The sequence below is a fragment of the Homarus americanus genome, unplaced genomic scaffold (assembly GCF_018991925.1).
Source record: "Homarus americanus isolate GMGI-L3 unplaced genomic scaffold, GMGI_Hamer_2.0 scaffold53233, whole genome shotgun sequence".
Lineage (NCBI taxonomy): Eukaryota > Metazoa > Arthropoda > Malacostraca > Decapoda > Nephropidae > Homarus > Homarus americanus.
Window position 1 is genome coordinate 4,957,925 of NW_024751660.1, and position 17,275 is coordinate 4,975,199.

General features: G+C 43.2%; 2 protein-coding genes across 2 annotated transcripts in view; one reads left to right on the plus strand and one right to left on the minus strand.

Moving 5' to 3' along the window:
- LOC121854739 (soluble scavenger receptor cysteine-rich domain-containing protein SSC5D-like) overlaps nt 1-4,389 on the minus strand; it is a 55,689-nt gene extending 51,300 nt beyond the window's left edge. Inside the window, exon 1 of the mRNA XM_042349477.1 lies at nt 4,077-4,389. Within this exon, the coding sequence (XP_042205411.1) occupies nt 4,077-4,112 (36 nt within the window). The 5' untranslated portion in view covers nt 4,113-4,389. The remainder of the gene's footprint in view (nt 1-4,076) is intronic.
- A 2,920-nt stretch (nt 4,390-7,309) lies between these two features.
- On the plus strand, nt 7,310-9,286 carry LOC121854740 (uncharacterized protein DDB_G0290685-like). Its single transcript, XM_042349478.1, has one exon. It carries the CDS (start codon nt 7,310-7,312, stop codon nt 9,284-9,286), a length of 1,977 nt encoding a protein of 658 aa, XP_042205412.1.
- Nucleotides 9,287-17,275: the final 7,989 nt, after the last annotated feature.

Here is a 17,275-nt window from a genome sequence, read left to right on the forward strand (position 1 = left end):
AGGGAGAGAGAGAGAAATGAACGCTTCTGGATGGTGGAAATAGGATGAGCGTTCATAAATTGAGAAGTAAACGCATGTAATTAGGATATAAAGGGATATACTGTAGATGTACGGGGATCTTATTAGAACGCCAAGAGTAAAAGTGAACGCATAATAATACGTCAAACATAACAACCCATAACAGAACGCTCATAAGAACACGTGAACGCAGGAAATAAGACGATAGATATTTGGATCCTTAGCTGAAATCTTAAAAAAAAAACGCGCAAACATAGAAAACGGGTCAGTGAGGCATTTACAGGGATAACTAAGTCAATTTAACAAGTGGGAGAAGTTTGTTGTTGTGTGTGAAGAGCCATTACTCTTACAGCACCAGAGAGCCAATATATATTATACAACCACAAGGGATATAATCTGGGTCCAATTGATGTGAGAGCGATACCGAGAAGATAGGAACAAACACACACACACACACACACACACACACACGCACACACACACACACACACACACACAAAGTAAGCAGACTTTTGTGAGAAGAATCTATCGCTTGCGTTCTAGGAAATGTATTGGTACATAAAGAATTACCTCTCCTTCCCTCCCGCTCCTCAATACGTGTAGGATCACTCCTCCACACACCTCAGACGTGGTTCTAGCTGCGTCCCCCCCTCCAAGTGGCAAATTTCTCTAGAAGGTTCCTCAAGAAAACGCTGTCTGGGTGTGTTGGAAGGAGGACAATTTCTTAACTGCTTTGATGATTGTGTGTGTGTGTGTGTGTGTGTGTGTGTGTGGAAGAGTGGGACGAAGAGAGAGAGAGAGAGAGAGAGAGAGAGGAAAAATGAAGGATTGTTGGACATACAGACATACAGACAGACAGACAGGCAGACAGGCAGACAGACAGACAGACAGGCAGACAGACAGACAGACAGACAGACAGACAGACAGACAGAGAGACAGACAGACAGACAGACAGACAGACAGGGGAGACAGGCAGACAGACAGGGAGACAGGCAGACAGACAGACAGGGAGACAGGCAGACAGACAGACAGACAGACAGACAGACAGACAGACAGACAGACAGACAGACAGACAGACAGGGGAGACAGGCAGACAGACAGGGAGACAGGCAGACAGACAGACAGACAGACAGGGAGACAGGCAGACAGACAGACAGACAGACAGACAGACAGACAGACAGACAGACAGACAGACAGACAGACAGGGAGACAGGCAGACAGACAGGGAGACAGGCAGACAGACAGGGAGACAGGCAGACAGACAGACAGACAGGTGGGGGCAGGCAGACAGACAGACAGACAGACAGACAGACAGACAGACAGACAGACAGACAGACAGGGAGACAGGCAGACAGACAGGGAGACAGGCAGACAGACAGGGAGACAGGCAGACAGACAGACAGACAGACAGACAGACAGGAGACAGGCAGACAGACAGACAGACAGACAGACAGACAGACAGACAGACAGACAGACAGACAGACAGACAGACAGACAGACAGGGAGACAGGCAGACAGACAGGGGAACAGGCAGACAGACAGGGAGACAGGCAGACAGACAGACAGACAGACAACAGACAGACAGACAGACAGACAGACAGGGGACTGATCAAAGCGAGAGAGATATAAAATAAATACATAAATAAATAAAGAGCAAAAAATAAAACTTAAAGACAGACAGAGACTCAAAGAGATAGAGAGGGGGAGACATAAAACAGACCCTCCCCTCCCCCTCCCTCCTCCCTCCCTTTCTCCCCTCTCCCCCCTCCCCCTCCTCACCACCTTGAAGCTCTCCTCACCCCTCAGCAGGTAAACCCTCCATCTACCTGGATCATCCCCTCAGGTAACAACTTGGTCCTGGCGCCTCACCTGACGTAGTTATGTCAGGTGGGTGTTGATTGGTACCTCACCTGACGTAGTTATGTCAGGTGGGTGTTGATTAGTACCTCACCTGACGTAGTTATGTCGGGTGGGGTGTTGATGGTACCTCACCTGTCGTAGTTATGTCAGGTGGGTGTTGATTGGGTACCTCACCTGACGTAGTTATGTCAGGTGGGTGTTGGTACCTCACACTGCGTAGTTATGTCAGGTGGGTGTTGATTAGGTACCTCACCTGACGTAGTTATGTCAGGTGGGTGTTGATTAGTACCTCACCTGCTGAGTTATGTCAGGTGGGTGTTGATTGAGTACCTCACCTGACGTAGTTATGTCAGGTGGGTGTTGATTGGTACCTCACCTGACGTAGTTATGTCAGGTGGGTGTTGATTGGGTACCTCACCTGACGTAGTTATGTCAGGTGGGTGTTGATTAGTACCTCACCTGACGTAGTTATGTCAGGTGGTGTTGATGATGGACCTCACCTGACGTAGTTATGTCAGGTGGGTGTTGATTGGGTACCTCACCTGACGTAGTTATGTCAGGTGGGTGTTGATTGGGTACCTCACCTGACGTAGTTATGTCAGGTGGGTGTTGATGGGTACCTCACCTGACGTAGTTATGTCAGGTGGGTGTTGATTGAGTACCTCACCTGACGTAGTTATGTCAGGTGGGTGATTAGGTACTCACCTGACGTCGTTATGTCAGGTGGTGTTGATTAATTACCTCACCTGACGTAGTTATGTCAGGTGGGTGTTGATGGGTACCTCACCTGACGTAGTTATGTCAGGTGGGTGTTGATTGGTACCTCACCTGACGTAGTTATGTCAGGTGGGTGTTGATTAGTACCTCACCTGACGTAGTTATGTCAGGTGGGTGTTGATTAAGTACCTCACCTGACGTAGTTATGTCAGGTGGGTGTTGATGGGTACCTCACCTGACGTAGTTATGTCAGGTGGGTATTGATTGGGTACCTCACCTGACGTAGTTATGTCGGTGGGTGTTGATGGGTACTCACCTGGCGTAGTTATGTCAGGTGGGTATTGATGGTACCTCACCTGACGTAGTTATGTCAGGTGGGTGTTGATGGTACCTCACCTGACGTAGTTATGTCAGGTGGGTGTTGATTGGTACCTCACCTGACGTAGTTATGTCAGGTGGGTGTTGATGGGCACCTCACCTGTCGTGGGTTATGTCAGGTGGGTGTTGATGGGTACTCCACCTGTCGTAGTTATGTCAGGTGGGTGTTGATTGGGCCTCACTGTCGTAGTTATGTCAGGTGGGTGTTGATTAGGTACCTCACCTGACGTAGTTATGTCAGGTGGTGTTGATGGGCACCTCACCTGACGTAGTTATGTCAGGTGGGTGTTGATGGGCACCTCACCTGACGGTTATGTCAGGTGGGTGTTGATGGGCACCTCACTGTCGTTAGTGTCAGGTGGGTGATTGAGCACCTCACCTGACGTAGTTATGTCAGGTGGGTGTTGATTGGGCACCTCACCTGTCGTAGTTATGTCAGGTGGGTGTTGATTAGTACTCACCTGACGTAGTTATGTCAGGTGGTGTTGATGGGTACCTCACCTGACGTAGTTATGTCAGGTGGGTGTTGATTGGTACCTCACCTGACGTAGTTATGTCAGGTGGGTGTTGATTGAGTACCTCACCTGACGTAGTTATGTCAGGTGGGTGTTGATGGGTACCTCACCTGACGTAGTTATGTCAGGTGGGTGTTGATGGGTACCTCACCTGACGTAGTTATCGGGTGGGTGTTGATGGGTACCTCACCTGACGTGGTTGTCAGGTGGGTGTTGATGGGTACCTCACCTGACGTAGTTATGTCAGGTGGGTGTTGATTGGTACCTCACCTGACGTAGTTATGTCAGGTGGGTGTTGATTGAGTACCTCACCTGACGTAGTTATGTCAGGTGGGTGTTGATGGTACCTCACCTGACGTAGTTATGTCAGGTGGGTGTTGATTGGGCACTACACCTGACGTAATTATAAACGCCTTTAAATAGCTTTGGTTCAGATCTTTTTTCTGGTCGAGATAAAAGGTGAAGACATTATAGGGTATCTGTTTATGTACAATTATATACACTAGGAACATTATTACACACACACACACACACACACACACACACACACACACACACACACACACACACACACACAGCAGTACTTACCTTTTTGACAAATGAGACCACGTTGGTTGGCAGCATCCTATTGGTGGTGCGGTCAGCCAGTCACTGCGTTCATGTACCATCAACAGTGTTTATGATTGGCTGACAGGAGTGTGACGTCATCAGCGGGTAATCAGCTGGCCTCAGTGGTGTCATGTCTCACACATTGATAACCGAAGCTCACTGAACAACAGCTCTGAAATGCCCTCACACAGGGTAACTATTTTCCACACTTCATATTTTCTTTCCTCACCTCTCACGTGTAAGATGTCTGAGAGATTTTCAAGGCTATAGGAAGAACATTTCAAACATTAAGATAGCTGTTTACAGTTGTTTAAACACTAATTAAAATACACACACATACTGAATGAAAATAAACACGGAAAAACACGTAATATTTTCATTGTTTTGTTTATTTCTTCTCTGGATTTGCATTGTTTTGTTTTTTCTCATCAATTGTTTATTTTTTCTAAAGTTGTTATTATTATTATTTTATTATTTTATTTTATTAATATTGTAAGAATTTTTTGTCGGGTGAAGGAAACACTCACTTGAACGTCGCGAATTGTGATCTCTCTCTCTCTCTCTCTCTCCTCCGTTCGTCTATCTATCTATCTAGCCATCCAAATATCTATCTATATTAATTATAGTAATGATAATAACAATTAATATAAAAATAATAATAATAATAATATAATAATAATAATAATAACTAGATCAAAATAATACCCTAGGACCCATCACACTATAAGCCTCAATAATACTTAACCCGGAAATAAAACAATAATACTTGACACTACAATATGAGGTAAACAGTTTATAATATGGATGAGTATTGTGTTGTCAACTCGTGTCAACAATAGGTGGTGGAAATACAGCTTAAGACAGTCTTATAGTGTTGGAGTGATCGATGGCTGAGTATGTTCCTGGGTACACCACCTAGTCGATACCTGACACTAGAGAGGGTAGGGCGAGGTAGGAGGAGGAGGGGACAAGGAAGAGAGGTAGGAGGGGAAGAGAGGGAGCAATAGGAGGAAGGGAGGTAGGAGAAGGAGGAGAGGGAGAGGGAGAGTAGGAGAAAGAGGAAGCAGAGGAACAGAGAGGGAGGAAGGAGAAAAAAGAGGAGGGGAGGAGGAAGAGCAGCCTATCAGAAGGATTTAGAATATCTCCAGGGATGGGATTCCTCCTCCTCTTCCTCCTCCTGCTCTACTCTCCCTATCTCTCCCCTCTTCCTCATCCTCCTCTTCCGCCCCTCCTCCTCCTCCCTGTCCCTAACAAGTGAAGGAGTAACCCAGGTAATCCCTCGGCTCAGGTGGGACGTTCGAGGACCACTGTAATTCACCCTCAACCTTAGATAAATAAAGTCTCTTGGGGTAAGGGTGAAGGAGGGGATAAGGGTGAAGGGGAAGGGGGGGGGAGTGGGGATGTCTGTTTCTTTGTTTATCGTTATCTTTTGTTGTTGTTGTTGTTGTTGTTTCTTTCTGGCTATTGGTAAGTTGCTTTCGACGGTGGGAGATAATATCACACGTACCCGCAGGTAGACAGACAGACAGACAGGCAGACAGACAGACAGATAGAATTGGTTTAGGTTTGGTTAGGGATAACTCGTGTTTTAAGTCAGCTTAGGTATTGTCAGGTCAGGTCAGGGCAGGTTAGGTGTGGTCAGAGTGAAGCCATGTACCCAGGAGGAGGAAGAGGTGGCCCTGAGAGATGGGGGGGGTGGGGAGGAGGAGCTGCCCATGGTGGAAGGAGAATGCCCAGAAAGAGGGAGGAGGCCCAAGGGAGAGGGAAGGGAGAGGGTGGTCCTCACTAGACCTTCACAAGAGTATCAAACTGACTTAAGTTTTTCAGGCTCAACAAGTTTTAAAGACAAGACAGGGACCCCCTCTTTCCTTTTTTTTTTTTTTTTTTTTTTTTTTTTTTTTTCTCTTCTCTCTCTCTCTCTCTATCTTTTGGTATCTTACTTGTCTCTGTTTTCCCCTTGTGTCTCCCCTTGTCTACCTCTCTGTCTGTGTCTGTTTATCAACCTGTCTATCTCTGTCTGTGTCTGTCTATCTCTCATTCTGTGTCATTTTGCATCCCTGTTTATCTCTGTGTCTGTCTGTCTGCCTGTCTCTCATTCTGTGTCCGCCTGTCTCCTTTATTATCTCTCTGCCTGTCTGCGTCTTTTTCTCCCTGTCTCTCTCTCACTCTCTCGGTAACATTATTTCCACGACAGGTGTTGGATTACGTAGACAGAATATTCATCACTGGACTTGAATCTTCAGCTTTTATCACTGTGGTAAGACCAGCTAGGGCGAGGTAAAGAGAGAGAGAGAGAGAGAGAGTCAGGTGTCTCGGCTAATTTTTGACGTAAGCGAAAATTTCCTATATAATAATGTTACCGTCTTCGAGGTACTTGTGACGCCATTTACCTTATCCTAAATTATCTTATAGTAACCTAACCTAACCTAACCCTAACCTAACCTAACCTAACCTAACCAAACCTAACTTAACCTAACCTAACTTAACATAACCTAACCTAACTTGAATAAATTAAAAAAAACAACATTTTGTATTGTAGCCTCGTGGGAAGAAAGTTTATATTTTTTATTTTTTTTTCTGTATATATTTACTTAAAGACGCCAGCTGATATATCTTGCGGCACCATCCGATATACCTTGAGGCACCATCCGATATACCTTGAGGCACCATCCGATATACCTTGAGGCACCATCCGATATACCTTGAGGCACCATCCGATATACCTTGAGACAGCATCCGATATATTTCCCTACCTCGAGGGCAGGAACTATCAAAATATTTATTGTATATAAAAATAACTTTGAACCTTGACTTTTAATGTTACTAATATATTAAACCATTTCTTATAAAACTGGTATTAGGTTTAGGTTCGTCGTCATATACACCAGATCTATAAATGGAGGCACTACTTCGTCCTTCAGGTGTACAGTAACCAGTGAGACTATTGAGTATCCAATAGCCTGTACATTGGCCTCAGGAGATATATAGGTTCCAGCACTACACGCAGAGAATGCTATAGGTTATGTGTCTATATTCTTGATGCTCTTCTGTTTATTTTCACCTCCCTTTAGTGTTGGGTTGAGCCAGTGAGACAGATGGACAAACAGATGGACAGACAGACAGACAGACAGACAGACAGACAGACAGATGGGGGCCAAATTCAACAAAAGAAAAGCAATAAAGGAGACCCGTAGTGAGGTTCCAGAGTAATGATGAGCAAACAAGAGCGGCTCAAACAACACGAGAGCGGCTCAAACAACACAAGAGCGGCTCAAACAACACAAGAGCGGCTCAAACAACACAAGAGCGGCTCAAACAACACAAGAGCGGCTCAAACAACACAAAACGGCTCAAACAACACAAGAGGCAGCTCCAAACAACACAAACGCTCAAACAACACAAGAGCGGCTCAAACAACACAAGAGCGGCTCAAACAACACAAGAGCGGCTCAAACAACACAAACGCTCAAACAACACAAGAGCGGCTCAAACAACACAAAAACGCTCAAACAACACAAGAGCGGCTCAAACAACATAAGAGCGGCTCAAACAACACAAGAGCGGCTCCAAACAACAAAGAGATGCTCAAACAACACAACAGCGGCTCAAACAACACGAGCGGCTCAAACAACACAAGAGGGCTCAAACAACACAGAGCGGTTCAAACAACACAAGAGCGGCTCAAACAACACAAGAGCGGCTCAAACAACACAACAGCGACTCAAACAACACAAGAGTGGCTCCAAACAACACAAGAGGCTCAAACAACACAAGAGCGGCTCAAACAACACAAGAGCGGCTCAAACAACACAAGAGCAGCTCAAACAACAAACAACGACTCAAACAACACAAGATTCACTAAACAACACAAAGACAAACAACACAAGGCAGCTCAAACAACACAAGAGCGGCTCAAACAACACAACAGCGGCTCAAACAACACAACAGCGACTCAAACAACACAAGGTGAAACCAAACAACACAAGAGAGGCTCAAACAACACAGGCGACTCAAACAACACAAGAGTGGCTCCAACACAAGTGGCTCAAACAACACAAGGCGGCTCAAACAACACAAGGCAACAGGCTCAAACAACACAAGAGGCAAACAAAAAACACAAGTGGCTCCAAACAAAAGTGGCTCAAACAACACAAGAGTGGACCAAACAACACAAGAGCGCTCAAACAACACAAGAGCGACTCAAACAACACAAGAGCGGCTCAAACAACAAACAAAAGTGGCTCAAACAACAAGAACGGCTCAAACAACACAAGAGTGGCTCAAACAACACAAAGTGGCTCAAACAACACAAGAGTGGCTCAAACAACACAAGAGCGGCTCAAACAACACAGAGCGGCTCAAACAACACAAGGGCGGCTCAAACAACACAGAACGGCTCAAACAACACAAAGGGCTCAAACAACACAAGAGGGCTCAAACAACACAAGGCGGCTCAAACAACACAAGAGTGGCTCAAACAACACAAGAGCGGCTCAAACAACACAAGAGTGGCTCAAACAACACAAGAGCGCTCAAACAACACAAGTGGCTCAAACAACACAAGAGCGGCTCAAACAACACAAGAGTGGCTCAAACAACACAAGACTGGCTCAAACAACACAGAGTGGCTCAAACAACACAAGGTGGCTCAAACAACACAAGAGTGGCTCAAACAACACAAGAGCGGCTCAAACAACACAAAACGGCTCAAACAACACAAGGGCGCTCAAACAACACAAGAGCGGCTCAAACAACACAAGAGCGGCTCAAACAACACAAGATGCTCAAACAACACAAAGCGGCTCAAACAACACAACAGCGACTCAAACAACACAAGAGTGGCTCAAACAACACAAGAGCTCAAACAACACAAACAACACAAGAGCGGCTCAAACAACACAAGAGCGGCTCAAACAACACAACAGCGACTCAAACAACACAAGCCAACAAGAGCTCAAACAACAACGACTCAAACAACACAAGAGCGGCTCAAACAACACAAAGAGAGGCTCAACAACACAAGACGGCTCAAACAACACAAGAGCGGCTCAAACAACACAAGTGGCTCAAACAACACAAGAGTGGCTCAACAACACAAGAGCGGCTCAAACAACACAAGAGTGGCTCAAACAACACAAGAGCTACATAAACAACACAAATCGGGTCAAACAACACACATCAACTCTTAATTACCTTAGTAATTACCGCCATCATTAGTGTAAGAAGGAGTTGACTAATGAGAACTAGAGAGCGTCACCGTCACTCTCTGGCGCTTTCTTCCCCCTGGTGCTGTTAATGGTCTTTATCTAACCTAACCTAACCTAACCCAATCTAACCTAACCTAACCTAACCTAATCTTACCTAACCTAACCTAACCTAATCTAATCTAACCTAACCGAACCGAATCTAACCCCTCCGATCTTAATTCATCAGCTATAGTTCCGTCTCTCTCTCTCTCTCTCTCTCTCTCTCTCTCTCTCTCACAAAGCTAATTACCTCACACTACTCCCTGTCAGGTTTCCTCCACCTTTAGCTTCCTACCGCACTTAGCTTTCCAACACAGTTAATTACCTTGACAGCACACTTACCTACTCAGCTTCCCAGTACAGTTATATAGCTTCCCAGTACAATAATATAGCTTCCCAGTACAGTTATATAGCTTCCCAGTACAATTATATAGCTTCCCAGTACAGTTATATAGCTTTCCAGATCAATTAGTTAGCTCCCCAACAACACTGCTTTACGTTACTTTGTGTTTCGTAAGAATAACTAACTACCGCTTGTGTTTTGGCATTTTCGTTGACACTGTGATTCTCTTCTCTTCTTCCCCCTCTTCTTCCCTCTCTTCTTCCCCCTCTTCTTCCCCCTCTTCTTCCTCCTCCTCCTCCTCCTCCACCCTCTCCTTGCCCTACAGTGGTCACAAGTCTAGAGAAGCAATAGTTAACGCCATTGGTACCAGCCGTCGTGCGTGTGTGTGTGTGTACCAATGTATGTGGGAGTGTGTAGTGGTGTTTTCTCCTCGCTGTGTGGGTAGTCCTTAATTATGGAGTCGGCGGCAGGGGGGAGAGAAGGCAGGGGGGTGTAAGGAGGTAGAGCGTGTAGGGAAAGAAGGGGGAAGGGGGAAGGAAGGTGTAAGGAGGTAAGGTAAGGAGGGAGGTAGAGTATGTAGAGGAAGGAAGGAAGGAGTGTAGAGGTAGAAGCAAGGAAAGAGGGAATTTAAGGGAGGTAGGAAGGGAAGAGGGAATGTAGAAGAGAGGGGGTGTCGGGGAGGTAAGCAGGGGTGAGAAAGGGAGGGGAGGAGAGAGGAAAATGGGGAGGTAAGGAAGCAACAGGCTACAGTTATGAAGACGTGGGTGGTTATGATAGAGTGAGGGTCTCTCTCTCTCTCTCTCTCTCTCTCTCTCTCTCTCTCTCTCTCTCTCTCTCTCTCTCTCTTATATATATCTGGTCCACTTTCTCATCACGTTTGATATTATTCTTCCTTTCCTAATCTCACTTCCTCCTTTCGTAACGCATCTCTGCCTCTTCTCATCCGTTTATCTGAAATGAAAAGAAAATAATGATTAGTTCAGCTGTTGATTCATTAATAATAGTGATAATAGATAATAATAATAGATAATAGTAATAATAGTAATAGTAATAATAGTAATAGTAATAATAGTAATAGTAATAATGACCCACACACAAACACACACACACACACCAATATAAACACACATATATACAGGTACATATATACACACAGTTACACATACATACATATACATATATACCCATAAATACTCTACACAAATGCTGAAATACAACCACTCACAGTATATAGAGATATTATTCTACCCAAATACCAAGAATTGACGGAGTACCAGATGTGGCATTTGGGAATTTATGCCTCGTTTAACAGCGGGAATATTGAGATCCCGCTGATGAGTGCCCCCTCCCCAAAAAAAATATACTCTCATCAGTCTCACCAGATTAAGCGATTATTTGTTTCGATTATTTTAGAGTGTGGGGGAGGGGGGGAGGGGATGTAGCTGGGAGATAAAATACCTCTCTCTCTCTCTCCCCTCTCTCTCTCTCTCTCTCTCTCTCTCTCTCTCTCTCAACAACATAAACCAGCTCTGTATTAACCAAGTATTAAAAGAAAAAGTCCACCATGACCAAATTATTACTCCGTTTGATGAGAGAATTCTGACGATTTTCAACACAACACAAATACTTTTTTTCCTCCCACTCGGTAATTCACGGCTGACATCGCTTATGAGCAATTTTTTTGTTGTTGTTGTTGACACGTGGGAACTAATGAGCTCTGTGTTTTTGTTAATTTTATTTGTTTTATTCTGGGTTTATTTTGTTTGTTTATGTTTTATTCTAACCACTGTCTGTCTCATTTATATACACTTTGTAATATACCCCAGTCACTAACACACACACACACACACACACACTACATCAGGGTGTAGGTCATGTAATGTTCTTCTTGAATCTGAATACCAAATTTCTGTGGGTGTGTGTGTGTGTGTGTGTGTGTGTGTGTGTGTGTGTGTGTGTGTGTGTGTGTGTGTGTGTGTGTGTGTGTGTGTGTGTGTGTGTGTGTGTGTTTGTGTGTGTGTGGGGGTGACGCGCGTAGAGGGAATTTCTGTTTCTGATGTTTGTCAAGTACGGGTAAAGAAACTCTTATCCTATATTGAGGTATTATGTCTGTCTTTCTGTCTGTCTGTCTGTCTGTCTGTCTGTCTGTCTGTCTATCTATCTATCTTATCGCGGCTCATCTATCTGTCTGTCTGTCTGTCTGTCTATCTATATCTATCTATCTATCTGTGTCTATTGTTTGTCTGTTTGTTTGTCTGTCTGTTTGTCTGTCTGTCTGTCTGTCTGTTCACCATCTATCTATCTATCATCTATCAATCTGTGTCTGTTTGTCTGTCTGTCTGTCTGTCTGTCTGTCTATCTATCTATCTACCTATCTATCTATCTATCAATCTGTGTCTGTTTGTCTGTTTGTCTGTCTGTCTGTTTTCTGTCCGTCTGTCTATCTTGTTCCCTATGTTCTATTTTTGTTTCATCAATTTACTTTTTGTTGAAGCTGTGTAAGTTTTATGACACTTGTTCTTTTTTGTTACACCTGTTCACCTTTTGTTACACCTGTTCACCTTTTGTTACACCTGTCACCTTTTGTCTGTTCACCTTTTGTTACACCTGTTCATCTTTTGTTACACCCATTCACCTTTTGTTAAACATATTCACCTTTTGTCTGTTCACCTTTTGTTACACCTGTTCACCTTTTGTTACACCCATTCACCTTTTGTTAAACATATTCACCTTTTGTCTGTTCACCTTTTGTTACACCTGTTCATCTTTTGTTACACCCATTCACCTTTTATTAAACATATTCACCTTTTGTCTGTTCACCTTTTGTTACACCTGTTCACCTTTTGTCACACCTGTCTTAGTTTTTTTTTTACACCTGTTCAAATTTTATTACACCAATTACCATTAAAATAAACAATATACTTTTAAGACGTCTAACTCAGGGTGTTTGAGTCTAACTACGTAACTTATATTACCGTACGTGTCATCACTGTTTATCATTATCGAACACAAAACAAAGGTAATATAGTTCACCGAGTCTACGTACCTGGCCGTACCTGAAAATCCATATACTGTATATATATATATTTTTTCTAATTAGTTCCTGTCAAAGTGTTAATTGTATTTTATTTTTAAACCGCTCGATGATCAACAGACTAATTAAATAAAGCACTACCTTTTTTGTTTTCCGTAATGACAGTTTGTTTCACACTGGCGTTGTCAACAGATGAGTCGGTGTTCCATTGATGACAGGGAGCATTGATTGAAGGGAGGGAGGGAGATTGTTTGCTTTATGGAGTATTGATTAGGGGGGTACTGGTATGAGGAGCATTGATTAAAGGGGAAGAGGGAGATTGTTTGCGACAAGGAGCATTGATTGGGAAAAGTGTTTGTTATAAGGAGCATTGATTAAGGGGAGGGGATTGTTTGCTTTATGGAGCATTGATTAGGGGGGAGTATTTATTATAAGAGCATTGATTAAGAGTAAAAATGTTTGCTGCTTGGAACATTTATTAAGGCAAATGACAAATAAGGGAAAGATTTATTAGACTAACACATTGATATTTCTAGCTGATTCTCTGTTAGTTTTTCTGTCTACTAACTCAACCTAACCTAACCTAACCTAACCTAACCTAACCTAACCTAACCTAACCTAACCTAACCTAATTGTATGTCAAAACACCAACACCTACGATGTGAGGTGTGTGTCGAGAATCCTCCCTCTCTGCTGAGCTTACTATTTAATTATGCAAATTGCTGAGTGTCAAAAGGTGAAAGGATTTATTTTTTTCCTTTTAGCAAAATTCGTTAGCATTCTTTTGAGAGAGAGATCAGACGAAAGAACGATACCGAGAAGAGAGATAAAAGAGAAAGAAAGAAAGAGAGATAGAGAAAGAGATGAGATAGCACTATTTTAATGTCTATATTTAGGATATTGTCTCAGCTGTGAATGGTCTTAGAGAAAACTGAAAGGCAAGACTTGGAAAAAAGTTCTGAGTGAGCTTATTCAAGGCAGGCAAGAGTCATGAGTCTCGTTTACCTGCTTGAGATAATTATAGCTCTCGTTAGCTCTAATGTCTGTGAAGATTATTAAGATTGGGGTTATAGCTGATATAACTTTTATCTCTTGATGAGTTTAGCTGATAGGGAGAATTATATATACATTATAATTTTTACGGTGTAAGGTAAAATATGTTTTTAGATTATTGCTGCCAGATAAATATTGTTTAAGCTATTGTTGCAACGATTTAGCTTGAGGAAGAGTGAGTTTAGCTGCCTGGGAGATTTATAGACTTATAGTGATATATAATTTACTGGAAAATGTTATATAAATGGAACTATATCAAAGGTTTAGTTCAACACAGGCATAAGTCCTCTGTTATCATATTTCATTTTGCTTACCTTCATTTCCATAATATAATTCAATTTTTCGTTGGCAATTATGTTCACTAATTAAGGAGGTAATTTGAATACCGGTTTAGTGTAAATGGTGTGAAATTATGTATTTTTCTCTAATAAAAACCGGAATACTCATTATGTTTTTGTTTTTTGTTTTTGTTTTTTATTTTTGCGATTGTTTTTTGTTTTCGTGAGATATATTGACTGTGATTATTGTTATACTGTTAAGGAATATAAAATTCTGCTTTTCTTTAAATGCAAAGTAGTATATTATTATTATTATTATTATTATTATTATTATTATTATTATTATTATTATTATTATTATTATTATTATTATTATTATTATTATTATTATTATTATTATTATTATTATAAAGAAACTAACCTACGATACATTCATTTTCATTGTCATTTAATGGAAAGGCGACAACTCCTTCGTTTTCTCAGACGACGAAGAAGAAAGAATACTTTATCTTTTATCTCCAATACGACGTGAGTTTCTCCCTGGTCCAGTTACCTTTCTGTTTGCTATTGTTCGTATACCCGCACTGTCTTGGTATATCCGCACTATCTTGGTATATCCGCACTGTCTTGGTATACCCGCACTGTGTATGTACCTGCATTGTGTATACACATGCTGAATCAATGTAAACTTGAATGACAAATTTTCTGGATTAAACTGAAGTGAATACTGGGAAAGTGTTGTGGTGACCTGGGCTGTGTTATGGTGACCTGGGCTGTGTTATGGTGACCTTCGACTGTGTTATAATGGTGACCTTAAGCTGTGTTATGGTGACCTGGGCTGTGTTATGGTGACCTGGGCTGTGTTATGGTGGTGACCTAGGCTGTGTTATGGTGACCTGGGGCTGTGTTATAATGGTGACCTGGGCTGTGTGGGCTGGCAGGACGGATGCAACCACTTAGAGTGTCTCGCTGCGGTAACGAGCACTGGAAGATGAACAGATTCACTGATTAAAACGTAAAATGGAATGATGATGATGTGAGGGAAGGAGGGGAGAGAGAGAGAGAGAGAGAGAGAGAGAGAGAGAGAGAGAGAGAGAGAGAGAGAGAGAGAGAGAGTTACGTTATTTCATATATAAAGACAAATGAAGTTAAAAGGGGGCCAGCCACTTTCTCTCGTTAACCAAATTATACCATAATATATTACATCCTTCCTATCGCTCGCCTCGCCTCACCTCTGGGGACCACACACACACACACACTGTCACATACAGAGGATCCGATCTCCCTTCGTATTCTCAGGCCCAGATAAATTAATTAGTGCTCTTATGCTTTCCCTTTATAATGGATGTCTAATAATTATATGCAGTGGAATTAGTTGATTTATGTTTTATCTGCAGTGGCGTAACTGTGGCAGGTGTGTGGCGTAACTGTGGCAGGTGTGTGGCGTAACTGTGGCAGGTGTGTGGCGTAACTGTGGCAGGTGTGTGACGTGGTCTCCTGCAGTGGCGTAACTGGTGGCAGGTGTGGGTGCAACTGTAGCAGGTGTGTGGTGTAACTGTGGCAGGTGTGTGATGTAACTGGTGGCAGGTGTGTGATGTGAACTCTGGCAGGTGTGTGGACGTAACTCTGGCAGGTGTGTGGGCGTAACTGTGGCAGGTGTGTGGTAACTGTGGCAGGTGTGTGGCGTAATCAGGCAGGTGTGTGGTTATGTAACTCTGCAGGTGTGTGTGACGTAACTGCAGGTGGTAGACAGGTGAGCCCTGTAACGCTCATCTACATTTCAGTCTCTCAGAAGGGAGATTTCACCTGCCCCTATGTTTACTCTCTCACCTCTAAACACCGATGAGTTACCTGGGGACAAGGATGGATAATCTCAAATATTCCCGCCCAGTAAACTAATTTTCCCCAGATATTCCCGCCCAGTAAACTAATTTTCCCCAGATATTCCCGACCAGTAAACTAATTTTCCCCAGATATTCCCGCCCAGTAAACTAATTTTCCCCAAACATTCTCTTCCACTAAACCAATTTTCCCAGACGTTCTCTCCGACTATAAAACAATTTCCATACTTTTAAGGGGTAAAGACTAGGTGTCAGGCCTTGAAACATTAGGCTCCTGAGGAACCATATTTTTGGGTTAAGTTTTCCCTTAAAGGTTCGTTCGACTAATTACAGTTTGTTTTCGTTTTCTCTTTCTGAAAATGGATGAAAAATGGTGGTAGTTTACTGAATACTTGTTGTAAGGTTAGGTTAGGTTAGGTTAGGTTAGGTGAGATACATCGCTCACTATTGAGGTAAGAATACCATATGACGATCCATTTCTTAGTTAAAATAAAAAGAGTCTTTAGGAAATAAGCCTTAAGTAATAATAGAGAAAATATTAATGAAGGAATAGAGAAGTCCTCAGATTATAATACAGTCGTCATTTCATTAATAATAAAGATGGTTTAAGTAAGAATACAGAGATTCTTAAGTAATAATATATTCTTCAGTAAATCGCTTCATCTGTTCCATAAAGAGGAATAACAAAGACAGTCTTAAGGAACCCATCAAAGAGGTTCTCAAGTCTCTCCTGAAGGTGAAGAACAAAGAGACACAAAAACATCATCTCTTTTGAAGGGTGTGAGGTGATGAAGAGGGGGGTGTGAGGTGATGAAGAGGAGGGTGGAGGTGGGGATGAAGAGGGTGTGGAGGGGTGATGAAGAGAGGGGTGGAGGTGATGGGAGGGTGAGGTGATGAAGGAAGAGGGAGGGGGTGAGGATGAAGAGGTGGAGGGGTGATGAGGTGGGGTGGAGGGGTGATGAAGAGGAGGGGTGGAGGTGAATGGGAAGAGGTGTGGAGGTGATGAGGAGGAGGGGTGTGAGGGGATGAGGGTAAGGAGGTGATGAAGGGTGTGAGGTGATGAAGAGGGTGTTGCACTCTCGTTATAAAGAGCAAACACGGGAGAATATTGATCCCCCTGGAGGTCCTTTGTGGGGGGGGGGGTTGTAGGGGGTGTAGGGGGTGTAGGGGGAGGATTGAGTTAAAAGATCGGCGGGTGGCTGTGTGTGTTTGTGTGTGTGGAAGAGTAGGTGTGGATGTGTGGGAGGGCGTTGGTGAGAGGGTTTTTGAGTCGATCTGTGTGAGTGGGTGAGTGTGGTATGTGAGCCGTGTGGATGTGTGTTTGTCTATCAGTATATGTAAAAAATAAACATCATCTACCCTCCCTTCCCTCCTCCTCATCCT

Coding starts and splice junctions, on each gene's coding strand:
- LOC121854740 (XM_042349478.1), top strand. CDS start 7,310: ATGAGCAAACAAGAGCGGCTCAAACAACACGAGAGCGGCTCAAACAAC.